The 24,344-nt window shown below is 49.5% G+C and overlaps 1 protein-coding gene across 4 annotated transcripts in view; it reads right to left on the reverse strand.

Moving 5' to 3' along the window:
• The window catches only part of Trappc9 (trafficking protein particle complex 9), a 479,996-nt gene that overhangs the window by 107,678 nt on the left and 347,974 nt on the right, over positions 1-24,344 (reverse strand). For all 4 annotated transcript variants that reach the window (XM_037197522.1, XM_028885994.2, XM_037197521.1 and 1 more), the window contains one exon: positions 364-516. In XM_037197522.1, coding sequence (XP_037053417.1) covers positions 364-516 — 153 coding nt within the window. The remainder of the gene's footprint in view (positions 1-363; positions 517-24,344) is intronic.

Genomic DNA, 24,344 nt, shown 5'->3' on the forward strand with positions numbered 1-24,344 from the left:
ACAACTGTCTCCACACCCTCCACTGTCAGTCAGAGGATGGCTCAAGCCCTGTACTGATTGGCAGCCATGAGGACCTGTCACTATCGTGAATATCAACACTCAAAAGAAACGTGAGATCCAAAGTCAGGACTACCACTGGCCCCGACACGACCTTTATCCACTCAGGATCAATACTTCATTAAGTGGGGCCTCCGAAGTGTGACGAGGCTGAGAAAATGCCAGCCCTGTGGTCCATATCCTGCCATGGCATTTAGAGCTGTCTGTAGTTGAAACTCAGTACTTATTAAGCACCCCTGGGCTCCCTATGGGTGGTCAGAATCCCTAGTCAGGATCTGCGTGCCCCAGGACACTGAAAAGGATAGGATTCTCCAGCGGATGTCCAGCTTGCTGCTGATCTCCAAGCCCCGTGCCTCCTGCCTCTCTTCTTCCAGCTGCTTCAGATTTGCAAAGTGTCCCTTCTCTCCGGGGGATTCTGGGACACTTTCAAAGTTGAACTTGTCCACTTGAATAGCCATTCTGAGAGAAGAAAGAAAACAACGGAGAATTAATCAGTTAGGGCAATTTCTTCCCAGAGCTGCTGGAGAGTCAGCACACGCCAGCATGAGACAGTCGGATGAACCATTATCGCTGGTAATTCCTAACAGATTCATTCCCCGAAAATGAAATAATGACTCCCAAGGTGGCCCTGACTGCAGAGCTGGCTCGACACACATTTCCAAAAGAGGTACAGCCATAGGTTTAGACTTCGGAGAAGTCTTGCATCACCCCAGACTGCGGGTTTCCATTCTATAATGGGGTGTGGCAGAATGGACCCCGAATGCTGTCATACAGTACTCTGGGTCATGACTTAAGCTCCTTTCTGGATATTCACAGAGCATGCTGGCATGACTGGACCCTGGGGACCTTGCTCTGCACTCTACACTCTGCCTGACGTGACTCCACAGTGCAGCCAAACGGGCTCAGGAGCTGACCCACACACCCTGGCCACAGTTGCCACAACCCCTACCCTCCAGGTGTAGCTTCCCAGCCACAGACCTGGGGGTCCTCTGTTCCGCTCTCTGATCAAAGCCACCTCTCCTCAACAGGACATGCTCACTGCTTTCTGGGCCCTTTGACCTTCTATGCATTTCTAGAATGCAGGAGCCTCCCTGCCTTAAGTCTTTAGCTTTAGAATGTTCTGAGGCAGGGCATGGCTGAGCCTTCCTCACTCCTGAAGCAGGAGCTGGAAAGCCCCTCCCCAGCTCACCCCAGCCACAGCAGCCTATCCTCTATTATTCTCTCCTGCAGCATTCCATTTATTTCTGGCAGGGCATTTATCATGAGCTTAAAGATTTATCTCTGAGTTAGTTAACTGTATCTCAATTCTACTAAAATTGAGCTCCATAGGGGCAGAGCTGCACTCGGTCTTGGTGACCAGGCTCCCCAGGTATAGGATAACGTCCAGGACACAGTAATGACTCGGTAAGTAATTGGCAAGATGGATGAAGGAGCAGATGAAAAACCTCCCCCGACACTACAAGTCAACAGTCTTCCCCATTGTCTCTGTACTCTGGCTGTTACTCTGATCTGTCATCTGTCCCTACCGTGGAGCAGGAGTTGGTTACCTGATGTCTAAAACGTCACCTCTTGGCCTGATCAGGCGTATAACAGGAACTCAATAAAGGTACGCTATGTGGATGTTAATAGGAAGGTAGAGAGGAAGGAGTCTTCATGAGGACTCCTAAGCTCTGGCTCCAACCCAAACACGACTCAGAATGAACCAGCTGAACCAGCTGACGGGGAAAAGTGGATGCTGATGGTATTGTTAGACTCTGAGTGGCCATGTTTGTCAGCAAAACCATGATCACCTTTGTAGCTTTTCCAGATGTACATCACACCCAATGATCTAGTCTCAAGACCTATGCTGGCTCCAGAAAGGGCTGAAGAGTCAATACATTCATGGCACTAGGCTCAGGGCTTGACCCGGAAGACTGGTGGCCCAGGGGCTTGTGGCACCACTGGGTAAACACAGTCCATGCAGATAGCAAGAACACCCCCTAAAGTGAAATACACTTTTGTGGGGTTTTTCCTAGGCAGTCTATCATGAAATCTTAGAAAACAGACAAGTGCAAAAAAAGGGAAAGTAAAGACTAAGAATGTAAGATCCTAAAAGCTATACTTTAGTTCCATAATCTCTTTCTGAAGTATTGATATTTTAATGTGATTAAAAAATTTTTTCTGCACATCTAGGTAAGTCAGAGGAGTCACTGTATCCACAACACACGTGCATGGAAGTCATCACAGTCTCTTACCAGAGAATTCTATGAACATACTTACACCATTAAAAATTAGTCCACATAGCTAGGGTATGCTCTCAGAAGGCTGAAGCAGGGTGACTGTGACTTCAAGCCTAGCTTGGACTACAGAGCAAGTTCAAGGACAGCCCAGGCTATGTAGTGAGACTATCTTTTAAAAAAATGTGGGGATGATGGTAGTAGTATGGTGACCAGGTAAAAGCACTAAAAAATAATCTTAAAGAAGCATTTGCTACATAAATATGACGGCCTGAGTTTGAGTCATGGATCCCATGGTGGGAGGAAAAAACTAACTTCCAAAAGGGGTCCTCACCTCCACAGGTGTGTGGGGTATGCACCTGGACCCATGTACACATCATACAAACACCAAACAAACAAAGAAATGTGTGTATCTCATTGGCCCAGCATTTACCTAGCATGAACAAGATCTTGGTATTGGTCCCTAGAACCATTTTTTACAAGTTTGCAAAATGTGGTATAAGAGTCTTAATACTCCCGTTTTTCAAACTCTCATATATTTCTCATTTAAAAAAAAAGAATTACTATTGTTAAGGTGTCTTGCCAGCTGTCTGTATTATTATTGTCTTGTCCTCACTGAGTAACTTGGATGACTTTGAGCAGTATCAAGCTTGTGCCAACTCTACACACCCTGAAGGCCTGAGAAGTCCCTGCCTGTCTGCACCCAACCCTCATGACCTGATCTTGGTCGTTATTGGGGGCCACTTTTGTAGATTCACTATTCAGTGCTAGCTCCATTCAGCAAATGTGGAAGTCGCCAGCACAGAGCTCCAGAATACTCCCCTAGACACTGGTCAACACTTATCTAAAATTTGCACACAGCTATTCTGTATCAAAGGGAAAACCTACTCTGTGTCTCCCGTGGCTGGCATCTGATGCTGATCCCGCAACCCACCCCCCCCCACCCCCCGGGAAGCATGAGGACAAGGAGGTAGGGGCATCTCTGGCGAGAGAAGCACAAGCCACTACCTCACATTCCCACATACATGAGTACCAAGGAAGCAGCTTTCCCATTGGGGCAGGGCCACTAGCTTGCAGCCCAAGAGGGTACCAAGTGAACAAAGGCAGGGCAACGGGGCACATGGCCTTGCTCCCCACGGTCTTTGTGGTGCAGCAGAAGAGAAGAAGGGACAGGACTAGACAGGAGTTCAAGTGTAGGAAGGGACACCACAGACGCGGGGTTGTTTCTCACGGGTGGGGAGCTGTATGGAGGGGAAGCGGGGGACCTGGGGTCACACAGTCTGGACTCCAGCTCCTTTCACAGAGAAGCTGGGTCACCAGAGACAGCCACACAATTGTCTTCACACCTTGGACCTCCCACATTGCAGGATCTGGGAGCACTCACTCGGCTCATTTGGTGTAACTGATCCTCAAAAACATTCTTCTAGCTGTTATTTTATTTGAGTAATGAAAATGGTTTAAAATGGACTATGGCAATGGCAGCATGGCTCTCTGAATGCATCGGAATGCTGTACACTTCAGGTGGATGGACAGTATGGTACGTCAACAGGGCTTTTGTGAGAAAATATGGCTATTACAGGACCTTGTGCTAATGATCAAGTGGGCTAGATCAAAGATGTTTTGTGTGGTATAAAACGCCACACAAATGCTAATGGACCTATGTAGGATTGCCCCTCACTGTCCTGCAATCATAGGCATCGTTCCACTGAAGTTCATATCAGGTGTCTGTTTCCCACTGCATTCACCCTTCTCTCAAACGATGCTGTTTTCTTCAACTTGGTGCTCCCAGAGCCCAGCACAAAGCAGACGCTGGACAAAGATGGCCCAAGGAGCAGCTGGCCACATAGTCACAACTATGACGGCTGGTTGTTTCTTCCATCCAGGAAACCTCCCTGCACTGCCCAGATCGGTTGTTTCTAAATGGAGCTTTGTGGCTCTCCCCAGTCTGCTTAAGGATTCTGCAGATGTCAGTATGGAGATTAAAATGTCAGCAGGACTCTTGGCAAGTTTTCTGTTATTCCCGGGAAGTCTGAGAATGCCTGGGTCTCCTTGAAATTCACTGTGCCTTTGGACAGGTCACTGGTCTATGCAGAGTCATTTTACCTAAGTGAGGCCAGCCAGGCCAGGGCATGTGCAGCGCAGCAGAGATGTCCCTCCAGCTTCTGAATGACGACAGAAAACCAACTGTTTGGAAGGCTCTCTGCCTTATACGACTAAGGGGGCCTGAGTGCGACTAGCCTTTCCACTGAGCGTGGATAGAATTGAGACAGGGTCCAGAACATCTCCCAAGGGAGGCCAGAGGGACACCAGGTGCATGGCGGGATCCAAGTAAGTTCCTGCTTCCTCCCACCATTCCAGTGACACACAGATACTGTCTAGAGACCATGAGCCTAAAGCTAGGACTAGAAAACATCTCCATGGCAAGAAGGCAACCTTACTTTTTGAACCTCGTGCTGACACAGAGAACGGAGTAGCTGGAATCGAGTTAGCTCACACCAGATAGGACCAGGACAAACATGCCATACTATCCTCTCATACTAGACCCAAGAAGATCCAGAGAGAGAAGACTTAGAGAGCATGAGGCAGCTTATTCTCTAAGATGGAGCTGGAGAAAGAAGGCAAGCATGCTCCATGGAAGGTTCTGAGCTCTGGCTTTAAGAACCTGTGTTTCATTCATCATGTTAATCAGAAGCCAAAGAACCAGGCTGGTGGGATGGCTCAGCAGACAAAAGCGCTTGCCCCCAAGCCTGACCATCTGAGTTCAATCCTTGGGACCACGTGGGAGAAGGATAGAACTGACTCCTACAAGCTGTCCCAGGACTCCACATGCATGCATGTTGTGGTATTTGTGTGTCCACAAAAACGAATGTATGCATAGGATACAAAAGCTATACAAATGCACACACTTATGCATGAAAAATAAATAAGTAAATGTAAAGAAGATGCCAAATGACCAACAGAACCAAAATCTCAAGGTGGTTTTTTTTTCTTTTCCTAGAACAACTATAGATGCTAAACCCAACATACCATATCCATGGGTCCTGCCATGTGCCAAACCCAAAGGTAAATGAAAACAGAACAAAGGATGCAAGAACCATACAGTTCCCACTGTCCACGCTCCATGGAAATTATGAAAATCCCCTGTGAGTGGGAAGTGAATCTACCAAGCCTGCCAGGATCTATCAGGGCTCTTGTACAGAAATCTTTCAGTACTAGGACACAAATTCTGCTGCATGTTGCCACTTAAGTACGGCCCCTGATAGATTGATACAGCAGCAGCAAGGCATAGGACAGACCTAGGTGAGGAAACAGCTACCAGAAGCTCACTGCCTGGGCTACATATGCCCCGCCCCAGAGCTACCATTCCCATCCCAACATGCTCAGTTCCCACTATCCCATCATTCCATTCTCATACCGCCCCACCATCGTGGATTATACCCAATGGAAGAGGAAACTGAGGTCTAAGTTGTGTGTGGTCACAGGAACAGAACTATGTAGGGGGTCATTAGAGCTCTGGAGAGATAGGCATGCTCCTGTGTCCAGTACAGCAAAGCCTTCCCGAGACACTTGGCTGTGCCCTGACACCATCACAGGTACCTAGCCAAGGTCCACTTGGTCCCTAGCATTGATCCCAGATGTGCACAGGGTACCATGGGTTACTGCTGCCGGGACTGCTGAGACCTAGAGAAATATCCCAGGTCACATAGCCACTTAAGACTGTGAGTCTTAAATGACACACATATACCAAAATGGAGATGGCCAGGCTTCGTTGAGACCATGTGTTCTTTTCTTATTGTTGCTGTTTAGGAGAGCTCCGTTTGGAAGGTCTGGCTGTGCCCTGCTGTTGATACTCTGGCACGTGTTCTCAATGGCACCCCTCCCAATAAATTAAACACCATCCCAAGTCTGCTTCTCGCCAGAACCCCTTCCCTCCCACCTGCCCCTGGCCCTGCCCTCCACAGCCAGCTGGGAGCCGTGGCTCACACTGGCCTGATCATTCTCCTTCACCTCAAAGCCTGATGGGGGGCCAGCTATGTGTGCCTGCCCCTGCTGTATCTCACCTTTGTGGGCCTGTGCCCTCTCCACCCCCTCCTCCCCATGCCTGGCCCAGGCCTCAGCCTCCTCCCCTGCAGTCTCTTATGAAGGCCTCATCATGGGAATCCTAAGCTCTGGCCTCCCTCTTGCTGGCCTTCTTTACATAGCAACTACTAATTTCCCTTCAGCAGGACTTGCATCACATACATGATTTGCTGGCCTGGGTTGGGGATGCGGGGGAGGGTGATGGAGTGAGAGAAGGGGGAGCATACTCCAAAGGGCTTGGGCAAAGATCAATCTGGAGTACTTGCCGAGGCCCAATTTTCAACCAAAATATCCCAAGCCTTGAGATTCTCAGAGGGATCCACAAATTGGAAACTGCCTAATTAGCATGTGTATAAGATAGCATCCTCATTACCATCAACAAATAGCGTAAATACCAAATATATTTATAGGATATAGATATGTAGTAAGGCGATACAGATTTAGAAAATAAAATTTTGAATACATATCTAGAAAGTCAAAATTCATTTTGAGAAGTACGGTGCAAGGGAAAAATTAGAATGAAAAGACACACTGAGAGGAGGCTCCATTCCTGAAGAGATACACAGGCTCTTTCTTCTATGGACCAGGCACAGTTAGCTCTTTTGGGACATTCACTACTCATCCCAGAGCTTGGGACAGCCCATCGGGCAGAACACTATATATTCAGCACCCTCACTCAGCTCTCTGAGGCCCTGGGTGGCAGGCACTGCCATGCTCCCATTCTACCGTGGAGGAAACTAGGACTCCTGAGGACCACACAGCTATTGAGGAACATGGTGGACAGACAGGGAACATGGGGGACAGATGCAAGTTTCCCGCAGTGATGACTATACACCAAGATCCCACAAATGGCAGGTTGGGGAGGAGGAGTTAGAACTGGAGGAAGGTAGTCCCAGCACAGGCTGAATGGAGTCCTGAAGCAGACCATGGGGAGGAGCAGCAGGGAGCAGCAGCAGACAGGAGTCCACACCGAGGCCTTCCAGCAGTACTAGAAGCGAGTGCCATATCACGGTTGTAGCTATGGCCACAGAAAGGTCTAGACGGGACCAGACTCTCCCTTTGTTGCTGGAGCGGAGTGGCCGGCTCTGGGGTTAACTTACAGCAGAAATGGGAAGCAGTGAGTAGCTGTGGCCTTGATCCTTTGATCTGGGAAAGGCTGTGAGGCTTGGCCTCCAAGGTAGGGCTGCAGAGTCGTGGAGTCCTGTGCTCTAGCCTTGACATTCACTCCAGAGATGCCTAATGGTGCTGGTCATGATGAAAGCGAGTATGGTGATTTGAATAGGAATGGTCCCCATAGACTCAATGTGTTTGAATGCTTGGCCCATAGGGAGTGGCACTATTAGGAGGTGTGGCCTTGTTGGAGGAAGTGTGTCACTGTGGGGACAGGCTTTGAGGTCTCCTATGCTCAAGCTATGCCCAATATGGCTCACAGTCTCCTTCTGCTGCCTGGGGATCAAGATGTAGGACTCTCATCTCCTTCTCCAGCACCATGTCCGCCTGCATGCCACCATGCTTCTTGCCACGACAGTAAAGGACGAAACCTCTGAAACTGTAAGCTGCCCCTCAATTAAATGCTTTCCTTTGTAAGAGTTGCCATGGTCATGGTGTCTCTTCACAGAAACAGTAAGATACTAATTGAAACAGTAAGATACACTAGGGTAGCCCCTGAGAACACTAGAGTCCCAAAGACATCTGGCCTGCTCTTCTCTGAGTCTAGAGTCTGTGTACTCTGGACCTGCACGGCCTCTCCAGATGGCAACTCTTGCCACTTGCAGCCTGGCCCTGCCAGTGTTGGCATTCCCACACTGGCATCATACCTGATCCTGGTCCCACAGCCCTGCTCCTAATATATGGTGCTTTGGCCCTCCCTTCACCTGCCTGACTTGTGCATACTGCTTCCTTCTCACAGGGCTTCCATCTGACTCTCTTATAAAGCACACAGGCAAGGGCAGCATTATGCAGAAAAGGACATAATCCTCCCACACCATAGGTTCTGAAGCACACCCACTGAGCACCTTCTAACTGGCCTTGTCCTCCCCAGGAGATGAACAGCAGAGCACAGTGAAGGCTGAACTTCAAAAGAAGCACACCTTCCTACTGACACGACCTGCAGATGGGTCACTCAGGTTCTGTCACGCATACATGGGGAAGCGGGGTTGGGGAAAGTTTCTAATTCCGTGTGTAGATCTGCACAGATCACACCCCGCAGCCTCAGAAGGCGCTGATGGCAGGGCTTGACTCCCAGATGCCACAGGTGAGGTTTGGGTTGTCCTCTGTTATACAGTAGACAGAGCCCCCAACCAGCCAGGCAGAGACCGGGAGAACTAGACTGAGATCCATGCCCCACAGATCAACACCACAGCAGAGCCCAGAACAGGAAGACTCCATGACCAAATGTGAACAGTAGCAGAGACAGCGTGTGTAGTGAAGGTACACACGCAAGGCCAGAAACAAGAGAAGCGGGGTCTAGGCAAAACTTCAGACCTCTATCTTCAAAAGCAAGTCAGGGACTAAGAGACCCACATTTGACTATATAAAGAATTCTTAAAACTCTGCAAGCACGGACACTGGTTAAAAGAAAACAGGTAAGAATCTTTTTTAAGCAGATATTTTATGAAAGAAGGTAAAGTAAGGACTCAAGAAGACTTGAGGATCCAATCAGTCATTGAAATTGTACACTTCTTATGTTCCAACCACGGGTCCTGTGGGGTCTACTGTCCACTCACATGGTATAACTTCCCTATGTATGTATGTTATATATGTACGTTATGTATGTATGTGTGTATACTCCCATGCATTGCGTATAATTTTCAGTAAATACAAAGTAATATGATTTCTTGGGGCGTTATCAAATAACCTTGCTGTTATGTCCGTCATCCTTCCTTCTCCTTTTGTGTCGATCTTCTGACTCCCTCCCCCATTGGAGCCCACTCCTTGTTCTTCCATTTCCCACTTCATGTCACCCGTATCCAAGATCCTCCCCTATCACGATCCCCAGACACTTTTCTGACCTCTGTGGTTACTCCATGCTGTATAGTCACATCTGGGAACCACAGATGAGAAAGAACATCATTGCTTGTCTTTCTGAGTCTGGGTTACCTCACTCAATATAATCCTTTCTAGTACCATCCATTTGCCTGCAAACTTTATGATTTCACTTTTCTTTATAGAAAATGTGTATGTACACGTACACACACACACACACACACACACACACACACACACGATTCTCTTAAAACTATGGTAACTACTTATTAATCCTCTAAACTTTAGAGAATCTCTATTTTCTTTCTCTTTCCTTTGCAGAGTCACTCAGTGGGTACTCTGTTGGCCACATATCAATCAATGGCATCTCTAAGTCTTATACTACAGCACACAGAGGAGGTAATCCATAGAGCTCAATGCATTACAGTGAAACATAAAATCTAATACGCTATTTTAAAGAAGGGGCCTTTAATAGCGGTAGGGCACAGCCATTCTCAGGCACAGTGATGTCTGATTTGGGGCTGGCCAAGCTTCATCTTTCTTGGGCCTTGGGCAGCCAGGGTCTTTTCCTTCCTGACTCTCAGGGCTCCACTGCCTTTAGAACAATTGCAGTGTGCCTCATCTAAAGCTGAGCTTCTGAACAGGCCCTGCAGTTCTAGGGACCTTGCTACGTGTACCCATCATGAAGGGTTGTGAGGATACTGCTGGATACTGCTGCCAATCAAGGCTGTACAATTCCCCAGGGTGTTCAAGGGAGCCATGATTGAGCAAGGCAGAGCCTCAAGGATCCAACCTGCCTACCTGCCTACCTTCCTACCTGGTCCATTCTGCTTTCAACTCTTCAGTCAGCTCTGAAGTCTAAAACATGGCCTATTCATCTGTAAGAACAGGTGGCCATACCCCTGCAGCTCAGGGTTCCTCTAGTTCAGCAGCACACTGAACAACATGCAAAGCTACCTTGACCCTGTGAACGTCTGCTGCTAAGGATAAACCAGTCACTTCCCTAAATGTCTCTAGCATGCACAGAGCACCAGAAGGTTCTCAGCATCATGAATGGCTCATAGCAGGTGTTGGCCAACACTCACAGCTATCATTTCCGAGATCTCTCAGATACCTCAGAGGGCTAGAAGAGGAGATGATAGTTGGGTAGAGCCAATGCTGCTTGAGCTTTGTACATGCCTGTGCCTCTCCGTGCTCGCTGCAGAGAAGGGGCAGGCCTGTGGAGTGGGGCTGGAGCTGCAGTCAACCTGTTGTTGGCGTAGACTGTGAGCAAAAACAAGCAGATCTAAGTGCATAGGGAGTGATTCTATGGACTGTGGTGTGGTAGGAGAGAGGGTTGGCTCGGGATTATATGAGAAGACAAGGGAGTTAATGACTAGATCAAAGGCTTGGAAATGAACTTGTGCTTTGCATTCACCGCGGCACATGGAAAACAGCCTTTAAGGGAGTTGGCTGTGCTACTCACACTCCGTTTTATCTAGCCAAGACTTTAAAAAGACAAAGAAGGTGCCGGTGGCAGATTAATATGCGACAGTAATCTTGACCCTTCAAATACAAAGCGCTGGAAGACCTGACTCTTGCCCTGCTACCTGCCAGGCTGCCTGACAGGCATCAGAAGGAGCTTCCAGATCATTCCAATTACTTCTCTATAACCAGAAGCTATGAGGTTGGGAATTCATCCAACCTTGCCGGGCTGTTTTCCAATATAACAAATGAGAACATTAATAAGAAAGTACTTCTGTTTATCGGGTGCCAACTTCACTGGTCTTGAATTTGCCTCTCATCCCCACAACCACTTTAGGAGGTAGCACTGATACCCCAATTCTACAGGGAAAAGGGGGGATAGTGGCATTGTTCAGCCAGAGTTTGACCAGTGGCTTCACAAGCAATGTGCACCCTAGGATGGATGGCTACTCCTTCCCCAGGCCTGTACACATGAGACAGCTACCCACTGGGTGCATTATACTACAGACAGATGTAATCTTGCAGGACTCCTAGCCAAGCCCCCCTCTTTGAACAAGTTAAACAAACGCATACCCCCAAGTTGGCCAAGGCTCAGGCCTGAGCTCTGGGTCTCTTGGTCTAGAAAGTGTGCTTTCTCTTCATGCTGCACAGACAGGCCAGACTGCATGTCCATACAGTCCCAGCAGACCCAGGCGAAGAAAAGAACATGGCTCCCTGTCATTTGTCAGCCCGTCGTTGATAGAAGCGAGACTCTGACTGTCCTCTTATCATAGTGTCATTAAGCACTACAAGTTCTGTGCTGCAGAAGAGGGGAGGGAAACATGACCGCCACGGTGAGGGATTAAACCCATTTCACCCGGAAAATATATGACTCTGATGGATTACATTCTGGCAGCTGACGATGGCCTGTCAGAGGAACCATGGTGAAAATGAAGAATAAAAATCGTCCAGAGTTGTTTCACCATGATCCAAATTAGAAAACGCTACTCAGGATGATTTATGCAGAAGCTTTTTTTTTCCGTCTTCACTGAGAATCTGTCAAGCATTGCGGCAGGCGGGAAGAGCAACAAGACAATTCAGACTGTGGGAAAAGGCCAAAGAGTCCAGAGACAAGGCGGGGGCCCACGGGTTTTCAAGTCAGAAGGACAGCCCTTAGAAGGCCTGCTCATGGAGAATGCAGAGCTGAAGACCCCCCGGGGTGGCCAAAGAGTCACAGGGCTGTGATACCGAGGACCCTTCACACCATCACACCTCAATCGGCACAGCCACCATGGGACAGGATGTCCAGCCACGTGGCTTTGGCCAAGCAGAAGGACATGTGCTATGTTGGATGGCACTGAACCGTTGTGTGTTTGAGTCAGTTCCCTCTGCCGTGCTGCAAGGACAAGGTGAGGCTAGCCAGCCTGACTCTTGGGATGGAAAGAGCTCGTCAGGAAGGTTCCCAAGCCTTGGTCAAGGTCATGTGGAACGTGGAATGATGTCAACCTCTGCTTTACTTCACTGACATTTAGGGATAGCCTATTTATTACAATGGCTTAAGCTAGTGAAAAACTATGAGGTGTTTCTTCTTGGAACCCCCTGCAACCCCTTTTATAGCTTTGGTATATAAATGCTCGTTCCTCTGAACCTAGGAGGACAAAGCTACAACTTTCAGAAGCATCTCCCACTTCCAACCCAGGAGGCATCTTTCTCTGTCAAGATCCTCTAGTCCCTCGTCTGCCCATCCACACCGGTCACTAGGCTCTAGTTCAGTGCTGGTGTCTGGGGATGGTTCTTCCTGACCGGGCTGAGTCTGTCCTGCTGCCAGGCAATTCCTAAGGTACATACCCAGGGGCCAGGGCTCGGGGTTGAACCAAGCCCTGTGCCTGCCTGGCTCATATGTTCTGACGCAGCAAAGTCTGTAACCAAGATCCCTTCCAATGTTTTAACAATTGCGGCCTCGTTAGAACACAAACACATAGGACTGTGAATAAGGAGACCATGTGGCAGTTGTCCTGAGAACCACCCTGCTGAGGGTGTGTCTTTCCTGCAGAAATGACTGTTGGTTTCCCACGACTCCGTGCACTCCATGGCCTGAACAAAGCAGAGGGGCTAGGTCCATGCTTTGGATTCCAGGTCAGAGCAGGACCCTGCCAGCTAGCAGGGGCCTCATAGAGACAATGGGGCCAGACCTATACCCCTAAATACGATGCCCCATTCACCGCCAGTGATGGTATGCCACTTCTTCACAGCTTATCCCAGGTGGCCCTTAGTAATGATTAGGTCCCTTTCCTCTCTAAGATCGGAGTTGACATCATCCTAAACATGGGGTCTGGTGTTTCTGCTTGCTGGTCAGTACCTTCACCACTACCCCCTGGCTTTGCCTTCTGTTCTTCCTGCATTGGGCTGTAGGGATCAGATTACACACTCCTGAGATCTAACTGGCGTTCTACCTCTCTCTGCCTGGTCACTGGTAAGAGGTGCCATTACTGTTCTTGTAAAGGTACCTGATTGGATTGTAATGGCATTCCACCCACAATTCTCCAACCTTAGCTGATAGTAAATTCTAGAAACCGACATGAGAAGCTGTGTTGTGCAGAAATCACTTCTGACAACCATCCAAAAACCAAAATGGATTAAACTGTGTCACTGCCTCCAATGATTCATTCTATAAGATGCGCATATACCGACGACCACTATTTTAGGCAAATGTGACTGAATCTCTTGCCTTCAAGTTCAGTGTGGGGCGGGAGAGGACGGGAGGAGGAAGGAGCGAGGGAGAGCAGAGGGAAGGGGAGGGGAGTGGGGGAAGCAAGCGATTGCAAGATGGCAGGAGCATGGACAGGTGAGCAAGCTGCTTATAGGGCTGTCTACCAATGAACAATGGCGGCAATCATGAGAAACAGTCCGTGCCCACTCATGCCAATTTTCACAGCCAATGGCAAACCTCGACCCCCGGGTGCCACTCGTGGGTTTCTATCAGACCTTGTGCTGCTGACTGGCCTCCAGTGCTCTGAGCAGTACTCATAACAATCAACCCCTGTGTGAGCCATCACTTTTAACATGCTAAGCAATTCTCTTTAATTCTTTCATCCACAGGAAGCTACCTTCCACCAGCTGAGTAAATCCAAGGCAGGACAAATGGCCAGGCCCAGCCTGCAGACCAAAGAAGGGGCCCCTCTGCTGCTGGGGAGCAGACACTCTGGGCCAGCTCCATGGGCCTATGGGCCTAAGTTTTTAAGGGTCAGGATTCACCTAGACAGGGATGCAACTCTGCAGGTACAGCATGGTGTCTAAAGGATAGATTGCGTAACCTGAGCACGCTGTGCTGCCAAGGTGCAGCCGGGGGAGGGGGGGGGGTTGGTTCTGAGGTTCACTTTCCTCACCTAAGCATAAGAAGAACACTGGATCCAATCAGAGGAGAAGGATGAGCAAATAGAAGGCATTCCTGCAAAAACTCTCTGCAGCTCACCTCTGTGAGTCTTGTGGGGTCCGAGAAGAGAGCATGGTGGCAACAGAGAGACACCTGAGGTCATCACCTAGACTCCTAGAGCCTTCCATCCCAGAAGTGGGAGAATTCTAGGAGCGCAGCTGTTGAGAAGGGATGGAGAACGGGAAAGACACATGCCTTGCGCTGTCTCTATACAGGGAGGGCCTGCTACTCCAGCCTGTCCTGAGGGGAACTGCATTAGTCTCCATTTCCTCAGCCTTCAAACGACAAAAACAGGACACCATAGTCTGTGGATGATTAGTCACGCATGTGGACCCTGTGCGTGGCGCAGCAGCTTTCCAGAGCCTGCCACTGGGACATAGGTGTAGTGTGGCATTTCTGTGCAAGGAGCCTCTTGGGATGACTACTGTTCCAAGAGTGTGATCTCCTCGGCGTTTATGTCTGCTTCAAGCTCGGCGAACTTGCTCTATGACTCTATCAAGCATTTAGTGGTGGCAGAGGATTACTTCTGCCGTTGTCACGTGCCATTGCTTGGTAAGCTATTATATAACACACCTTCAGATCAACTACCTCATACTCCCAGCGAAGAGCTGTTCCTCATGCACACGGAGGAAACTGAGGCACACTGGTGGCATATCAGTTATTCAAAATGACAGCTTATGTAATGTGGTGCCAGGACTTGGCTCTTCTTGCTCCAGGCCCTGTGGTGGGGAGAACAGTACAATGCAGGGAGAGCCATGGCTGCTCAGGGATGGGGCCTGGTGAGAAAGCTAGACACCGGGGCTCGCATCCAGAGCCTTCCCAGTATCCCTGTCAACTGCCCTGTTGAGATGGTGTCTATCCGAGGAGAACACAGAAGGCCCACAGGCCCTGTCAGTCCCCCTGAAGGAGAACTGCGATGAATAATCCCAAGTGTCTTCCAAACCTCTGCCTGAGTAAGGACATTTACACCCTCAAACATGTCAGAGCCAACTCAACAGAGGCACTAGGCAGGAAGCTAAGGAAACAAAGCCCTGCAACTAGGAGGCAGATGCACACCTGTAGGGTTAGGCAGACATGCATCTGCAGAGATGGGACTGATGCACACATGCAGGGTGAGGCAGACATGCATCTGCAGAGGTGGGACTGATGCACACATGCAGGATTAGGCAGACACGCATCTGCAGAGGTAGGACTGGTGCACATCTGCGGGGTTAGGGCAGACACACATCTGCAGAGGTGGGACTGATGCACACCTGTATGGTGAGGCAGACATGCATCTGCAGAGGTGGGACTGATGCACACCTGCAGGGTGAGGCAGACATGCATCTGCAGAGGTGGGACTGATGCACACCTGTATGGTGAGGCAGACATGCATCTGCAGAGGTGGGACTGATGCACACCTGTATGGTGAGGCAGACATGCATCTGCAGAGGTGGGACTGGTGCACACATGCAGGGTGAGGCAGACATGCATCTGCAGAGGTGGGACTGATGCACACCTGCAGGGTTAGGCAGACATGCATCTGCAGAGGTGGGACTGATGCACACCTGCAGGGTTAGGCAGACACGCATCTGCAGAGGTGGGACTGATGCACACCTGTATGGTGAGGCAGACATGCATCTGCAGAGGTGGGACTGATGCACACCTGTATGGTGAGGCAGACATGCATCTGCAGAGGTGGGACTGGTGCACACATGCAGGGTGAGGCAGACATGCATCTGCAGAGGTGGGACTGATGCACACCTGCAGGGTTAGGCAGACATGCATCTGCAGAGGTGGGACTGATGCACACCTGCAGGGTTAGGCAGACACGCATCTGCAGAGGTGGGACTGATGCACACCTGTATGGTGAGGCAGACATGCATCTGCAGAGGTGGGACTGATGCACACCTGTATGGTGAGGCAGACATGCATCTGCAGAGGTGGGACTGATGCACACCTGTATGGTGAGGCAGACATGCATCTGCAGAGGTGGGACTGATGCACACATGCAGGATTAGGCAGACATGCATCTGCAGAGGTGGGACTGATGCACACCTGCAGGGTGAGGCAGACATGCATCTGCAGAGGTGGGACTGATGCACACCTGCAGGGTTAGGCAGACATGCATCTGCAGAGGTGGGACTGATGCACACCTGCAGGGTTAGGCAGACATGCATCTGCAGAGGTGGGACTGATGCACACCTGTATGGTGAGGCAGACATGCATCTGCAGAGGTGGGACTGGGCACACCTGCAGGGTGAGGCAGACATGCATCTGCAGAGGTGGGACTGGTGCACACCTGCAGGGTGAGGCAGACATGCATCTGCAGAGGTGGGACTGATGTAAATCTGCAGGGTGAGGCAGACACACATCTGCAGAGGTGGGACTGGGCACACCTGCAGGGTGAGGCAGACATGCATCTGCAGAGGTGGGACTGGGCACACCTGCAGGGCTGGGGCAAATGAGAAGGCAGAGCTGTGTCTGGGAGCCAGGGACTATTGCTCAACTTGGATTTTCTCAGGTAAAGAGGGATTTCTTGGGCCATTGGGGGAGGGCAGATCCAGACATGGGCATGGAGCAGACTTGGGCTAAGGGAGCACCCCAATAAGGTGAGTCGGCAAGTGAAGGATGGTGAGAAGGTGAGGGAGGCCAGATCAGGCCCCACCACATCCCAACAAGGGCCTGCTTGGCCACCTCTCTCTAACTACCAGATACTAGGAAACCATGAAAAGTCATGCTTCTGAAGAATGACCAGAAAGCTCCCTTGTCAGATGCCGGGGAACAGCATCCGCCAAAGAGCAAATCTAAACCACTTTACATCAACCAAGTGCTTCAGACACAGATATTGATACGATGTGCCTCTGGAGAATAACAGCATTACCCTTGGAGGTGGGATTAAGTGTGATTTAAAAGTTACTTCTCCTTATCTTCTAAAAGGAACACGTGCAATGTCTGCAGAGATTAGGGGATGTTGTCACGAGAAGAAAGGCAATGCCTTTCCAGGGTGGCTGGACAGGAGCTGCCCGGGACAGCAGGCTACATGAAGGTGAAAAGCGGTGGCCAGGCCTGAGCCCACAGGGATGGGATGGAGGGAAAAGGTTGGGACAGGCAAAGGAAGCAGGAGCATCAGCCTGAGCAGACAAGTCCCGGCACCACGCACACAGGAAGTTGGGAGACACACAGTGTGGGAAGGGGAAAGGGATTAGAACCACACTGGTGCGGATCAGCTCCTGGCAGACAGGCAGGGCCGCGGAGGAAGACACTGGGTCGGCACAGTGCGAAGTGGAAATGTTCACATAAATGTCACGTGCTATTATTGCCGCCCCCGCAGTTTCTAATCGAGTTAAGCACGGGCGACGCCAGCACTTGACAAGGCCATCGCTGAGCAGCTATCACCGAGGCCCTGACGCTCCCTCCGGTGCCAGATGAGTCGCAGATAGACGAGGTGAAAAAACGGAACAGGGACACTTGAAGGGAGAAGGACCCACTTCCGGTGCTGGTTTGCACCCTTGGGGGGGGGGGGTTGAAAACAGAAAAGCCAAGCTTGTGAGAGATCGATTCAACTAGAAAAATCCTCTAGCGGTCCAGCTTAATATTGAAAAGGCCACGCTGCTAAGATAGGAACAGCAGAGTCCCCAGTGACATGGAGTTGACAATTAGGGACAAGCAGTAGTGTCCTGACTTGAGACGAAAAGAAAAAAAAGAAAGGTGAAAAGAAAAAGCAGTGGCTTCTGACCTAATCTTCGGGGAGCTGAGCCATACAGCACCTCCAGTCTTCCTGTCAACCCAGTGCTCGCTACAAGGACACCCAGAGAGAAACCAGGCCACACGAGGGTGGTTGAAAACAGCAGGCTTGGACGTGAAAGGCCCTCGCTGTCCCATTGCTCCGGCCATAGAGAATTAGCCCACGCCATATTTTGAAGGCAGAAGGTGATGGCTGAATAAGGTATTTATTGCACGTTCCTGTCCCCCTGGCTTTGCCACCTCTCAGGAATGGCCCTTGTCCTTCAGTATCTCTGAGGCTGGGAGACGAGAGCAGAATAAAATACTGTTTTGCACTCAAACAACACGGGAGAGACAGAAACACATATGGAGGCAGGCAGACATCAACAGACAGAGAGACGGGGACACAAGCAGGCAGACAGGCCCACGGGTGACTCCTCGACACTCTAACTATATTATGTGGCATATCACTAGCCTTGAGAATGGATGAAAGCCCAGAGTGAGGACATGGAGGACTCCAGAAGGGGATTCTCCTTAGCTGGACCTGAAGAGGCAGGAGCACCTAGTCAGGGGTGTGCAGGGCAGGTGCTTAACTTGGGAAACGAAACGGAAAAAGGTCACAGAGTCCAGAAGGAGGGGTCTGGCAGGTTCCCTGGGAAAGGGCAGGGACTGCCCAACCACGAGTCTCCCTTTGCCTGCTGCTCTCTTCCCAGGGTAGGTTCTGCTCTGCCTACTCAGCTCCACGCTAGAGCTGCTGGTATGAAGATGATGTGGGTTGCTCTCTGGCTGGTGTGCACCTTGCAGCCCTCTGTCCCATCACCTCATCCCCTGGGCCTTCTGGGCCCCCACAGTCCTGATGGGCACATGCTGGCTCACACAGGGGATCAGAACAGTCCGACCAGCTCTAGTGGCAATTGAATACCCCCTGTTAGCCAAGGGCTTTAAACTCCTGAATCCTCAAGCAGAAAGAAAATACCCAAGTTCAAGACAGCAACAAAAATGCTCTCTCAGCCCAGGAGACCAGACCTGTTAGCGGTGGGTCCAAGGGTTCCAGACCTAACCACCTGACCCAGCTTCCTTTCGGGTAGACAGAGCTGGAGAGGACATGGCATGGGACATACAATAACCTGTGGCTCCAGCACAGGGCTGACCTGCAGCTCCAGCCTTTTCTGATGTTTCAAGAGAAGGAGAGTCCACACAGAGTCAGAAATCTCCTATACATTTAAGTGACAGCTTTCTTTTTTCTTTCTTTTTTTTTTTTTTTTTTTTTTTTTCAGAGGCAAGCCAAATCTCTCTGTGAGCTGGACTGGCCCTGCTGGCAAGATGCTTAGGAGCCCCTGCTGAATCAGTTAGTTGGCATACCTTCCTGGATGCACCTCCCACCCCCAAGTGCTCCTAACAGGGACTCCCATAATCGGCACCCAGGTATGGGAAGCCGGTTACAGTGGCATCAGCTCCTAACACATCCCCTCTGTCATTTCTGTTGGACACTGACATAAATTACTGGACAGAGAACAGGGAAGAAACCAAAGTTTATTTTAACTGCAAAGGTTCCCCCCGCCCTCCATGTTCTCTTCCAACCAATATTATCATCTTCATCATCTTCATTTTAAATTTCATACTGTGAAAGTCTCAGAGCGCCAGATGGAAGGAAATGAAACACCATAATGAGATGGGGAGAGATTTAAAAATTAAAAAAAGAATGAATCATACACCCAGCTAGAGTATACCTGCTCCCCCTGTAAAGAAGGAGTACCCAGCTGGAGGACCACAGATGCTGGCAGGGTCCTAGGATGGGGCTATAGCCCAGCCAGGCCAATGGTAGCTCCATGGTTCCTCAAGGAGCCTTCTCCGAGAAGCCATGGCCAGGAAGATGTGAAGCACCTGGGTAGATATACCTCTCCACCCCCAGCCACATATCCATAGGAACTTTGGGATGAGGGCCCTTGTGTCCTCCTACTGCATAACAGGTGTGGGCTGAGAGTCCCAGGCTGCCTCACAGCAGGGCTGTGAACTGATCTAAACTAGCTCTCCTCCTGGTTTGGGGGATGCTGCACTCTGGCAGAGGGGCTGGGTTGGAGTAAAAGAGATTCCAAGGTAAGGGCAAAGGGCTCTGGCTGTCAACACAGACACACATGCACACCCCAAGTTTGCAGCCTTGGTATCCAACACAGCCAGTAAAGTAAAGGCTATGAGGGGGGTCTCTCTACTCCAGAGTGACAATGGGGAAAAGGATGGTCAGCCTGGCAGGAGGGCAGTAAGCATTCTCAATGCATAAGGTGAGAGTCAACATCTGAGTCTGTTCCCTGACCTCCACAAACACGCCATAGTGTGCATGCACTGACATAAGACCATATGCACATCACACACGTGCGTGTGCGTGCATGCAAGTATGTAAATAGAGGCACATATAAAAAAATATAATGGCAGATTTAGATGCCAATAAATACTTTAAATATTAATAAACTCAACATTCTCATTAAGAAGCAGATGTTGCTGTAACAGAAAAGCAAAAATCAACTATATGCCCTTGAAATTTAAAGGGTTCAATTTAAACATGAAGCATTCAAGTATATTGGTCTGGTGACTCACACTTGTGATCCTAGCACCCAGGAAGCCAAGACAGGAAGAGAGCAAGTTCAAGACCAGCGTAGGCTACAAAAGTAAAACCCTGTCCCCCAAAACAGAGAGAGAAATGAGAAGAAGAAAAGTCTTAGAGAGGTCTAAAAGAAACTGATGAGGCTGGAAAGATGGCTCAGTAGTTAAGAGCACTGGTTGTTCTTCCAAAGGATCCAGGTTTAATTCCCAGCATCTGCATTGCATCTCAACTGTCTGTAACTCCAGCTCCACAGGATCTGAGCCCTCTTGTGGCCTCCACAGGCATTGCATGGTGCCGTGCACTGACATACATGCAGGCTAAACATTCACACACATAAATAAAAATAAGTGATTTTTTTACTGGCTGGTGGTGGCGCACGCCTTTAATCCCAGCACTCGGGAGGCAGAGCCAGGCAGATCTCTGTGAGTTCGAGTACAGCCTAGTCTACTGAGCGAGATCCAGGACAGGCGCAAAGCTACACAGAGAAACCCTGTCTGGGGGGGGTGGGAACTGCTGAGAGGTAGGTACCCTTGGAAATGACTCCATACCTACACTGGAGTGGTTACATAAATAGCACAAAAATGGAGACCGAGGGCATCGACAGTAGAAAGCACAGGTTACAGCAAGACACAATCATCTTGAACATGCAGGGCTGAGAGAACTGAATATAGAAAGCAAAAATTGCTTGCCACTACAGAGAGTCACACACAGTTCCACATCATGGCTGGAGATTTCTGGATCCCCACTTCCTCAGCAATTGATGGAACAATTAGATAAAACAAAACTAAAAATCAACAAAGATGGGAGCTGAACAGCATTAGCAACTGTGGTGCTGGTGGGCACAGAGCCTTACAGCAAGCGGCTTCAGCATCTGCCTCTCCCCAGGGCAGGACCAGGCCTCACAGGATGCTTGGAGGCAGAGGACATGCAGGGCGGGGACACTCAGGGTGGGATTTTCAGGAAGGAACACTGATGTCTACCCTTCTCTTTCTAATGCATGATCATGAATAGATGGGCAAGAACCCAGATGCACACAGGTCATAGATGAACTATAGCAAACTGTCAAAGTTAGACTTAACTTTGGTGTATAATTGCTTAATTAGAAATTGAAATCATCTTCTTAAGTGAGAGAATTCTGAGAGTCCTTAAGACTCTACTGAGCATGGAAATCTCCAAGAGGGGGAAATAGCTGGGTGGTGTTTTCTGAATACTTGCTCCAATTTCACTGATTCTCCTCAGAGGATGCCTTTGCCGCTATGGGCTTCGGTCTTGTCGTCCAGGAAGCAGGCTAATGATCCCACATGTGTGAAGGTAATTAATTGTGAATGGGTGTTGTAGATGTCTGGGATACTGCAGGCACCTGAACTTCACTCGTGACCGTCCCCTTGCCGCTGAGAAACAGCAGGGGCATATTGGGGGTTCCCCTTCTTCACTGTCCCTTGAAAAGTGCTATTTAGAATGAATAAGGATGAGGCTGAGGGAGCAAGGACGGCACTCCAGTACCTCCGCAGGCAGGTGACAAAAGTCTTGACACAGAATTGATAAGTCTCACATCTAAAAGACAGGGCTTAGAGCAGGTCAGATGGCTCAGTGGATGACGGCGCTCGCTGACAAGCCTGACAATCTGAGTTCCATCCCTGCACCCCCATGGTAGACAGAACCAGCTCCCACAAGTGGTACTCTGACCCCTCCACATGACACATGAACTCCTTGCCAATAAATACACGCAAAAAGAAACCAAAAAGGGGGGGGGCGAGGGGCAGAGCCTAGTCAGAAAGAGAAGGGTGTGTACACCTTCATGAGGGAGGAAATGAAGTCGTGGTCCAAGTTCAGGGCTTCTAGGAGAACTGAAGACAAGTCAGGTGCCTGGTGTTCTGCGGTGAAACCGGGCAGGCAGCACGTTAGGGAAATCATGGCACATGGAGAACGTCAGATCCGAACCACACACCTCTATCTGCAGTGGGTGTTCCAAGGCTGCAGACGGAAGGAAGGGGCCCTCCTTGTGTGTACAAGGTGCCAGGCTCTGTTCCAACACTGGACAACCTTCAGCAGAGGGAAGGAGCTGAGCGCAGGGCAAACTCCTAAGACGAAGGAGAAGTGGGGGCAGGGCACGCGTCTGTGCGCTCGTGCGTTGCCTCTTACTTTAATAGGTTTGCTTCTGTCCTCAGCTATAGCTTTTCAATCCTTCATAATCAAAACATAGTACAGGGAGGTTCTGAGATAAAAGAGTACAGGCACCTGAGTTAAACAAACCGGGACTCCACTCGAGTTCCGTCCATAGTAGCTGGATGACCTTGGGGGGAGTTAATTAATGGCTCTGAGCCTCAGTCTCTCGGCATGCATGCCTGCAGATATTCCTGCGTGAAAATATCAAGAAAGCCAGTGTGGCTCAGCCAGGTTTGCCAGGGCTCTCCAATGCCACTCCCCTGCTTCCCTCACGGCACAGCAGCCCTTCCTTTAGGAACCTGCTTCTCCCCATTTCAAAGATAAAATTCTCTTTGAGAAGTGCAAGTCCATCATCCCAGGTTCCCTGGCCATGGGGTGCAGTTTTGGGCCAGGCCCAGCACAGGAGGCTCTGTTCTTTGCCTTCCTGATATGAAGGGGAAGGGGCTTGTCAATTAGGCCTAATTACCATGGTATTAAAAAGTCAGTATCAAAGTCATTAAAATACAAATGGCTAGTGAGAATGATCAAGGAAAGAAAAGAGAGAAGGTGCCAATTCCAATATTAAACCTGATTTCCTTATAATGCCAAGACATAAACAAGGGAAGGGAATATCAGGAACACTTTTACCAATGAACTTCTGCCAGGTGATGGTGGCACACGCCTTTAATCCCAGCACTTGGGAGGCAGAGCCAGGCAGATCTCTGTGAGTTCAAGGCCAGCCTGGTCTACACAGCAAGATCCAGGATAGGCACCAAAACTACACAGAGAAACCCTGTCTTGAAAAACAAAAACAACAAAACAAACAAAAAGTGAACTTTTATACCTTAGATAAAATCGACAGATTCCCAAGTGGGGGGGGGGGATATAAACCCTCAAAGTTGATTTGAGAAGGAATTTTAAAAGTTAAACACGGAATTACCATATAGCACAACAATTTCACTCCTAGCTACATACCCAGGAGAAATGACGAGTTATGTATCCAAGGCCCATGTGTAAACACTCCTAGCAACATCATCCACCACAGACCAAAAGGGTACACAAATCCACTGTCCATCAACCGATAGATTGGCAGGCGAAGCACGCCACAGGCACAGACTGGAACACAGGTTAGTAATTAAAAGGAAGGCAAAGCTGACAGGTGCCACAACGTGAGAAACCTCAACGCCAATGAGCACAGGAGAGAGCCTCGCCACAAAGCACCATGCATCAATTGAGCCCATTTGTCAGGAACGTCCAGAGAGGGCAAATCTATACAGACTAAGAGTAGATCAATGATTGCCTGGGGCTGGGAGTCGATTGGGAGAGAGGAGAGAAACCATTAATGGGGCTTTTTTTGGGAGGGGGGGTGAAACTCAAAATTGATGTAATCATGGTTTAAAGCCTTTCTTTGAACACACAGGTACCAATGAGTTGTTCCCTGCAAATGGTGTGTAGTATAACATGCTAAATATGTCCTGGTGGAGGAAGCCACTATTTACAAAAGAGAGGAGGTAACTAATGATCAACTATCCATCTGATACAGTTGCCCATTGCCTTCAACAGACATCCAGCATAGAATCATACACTGCAATGGTCCATAAGGTAACTCAAGAAAGGGGGAGATTGTAGTTGGAGTTTTTCTGGTCCTGCCTGGCTCACAGTCAGGACAAATCTCTCTCAC

This window comes from Peromyscus leucopus, chromosome 20, assembly GCF_004664715.2.
Source record: "Peromyscus leucopus breed LL Stock chromosome 20, UCI_PerLeu_2.1, whole genome shotgun sequence".
Lineage (NCBI taxonomy): Eukaryota > Metazoa > Chordata > Mammalia > Rodentia > Cricetidae > Peromyscus > Peromyscus leucopus.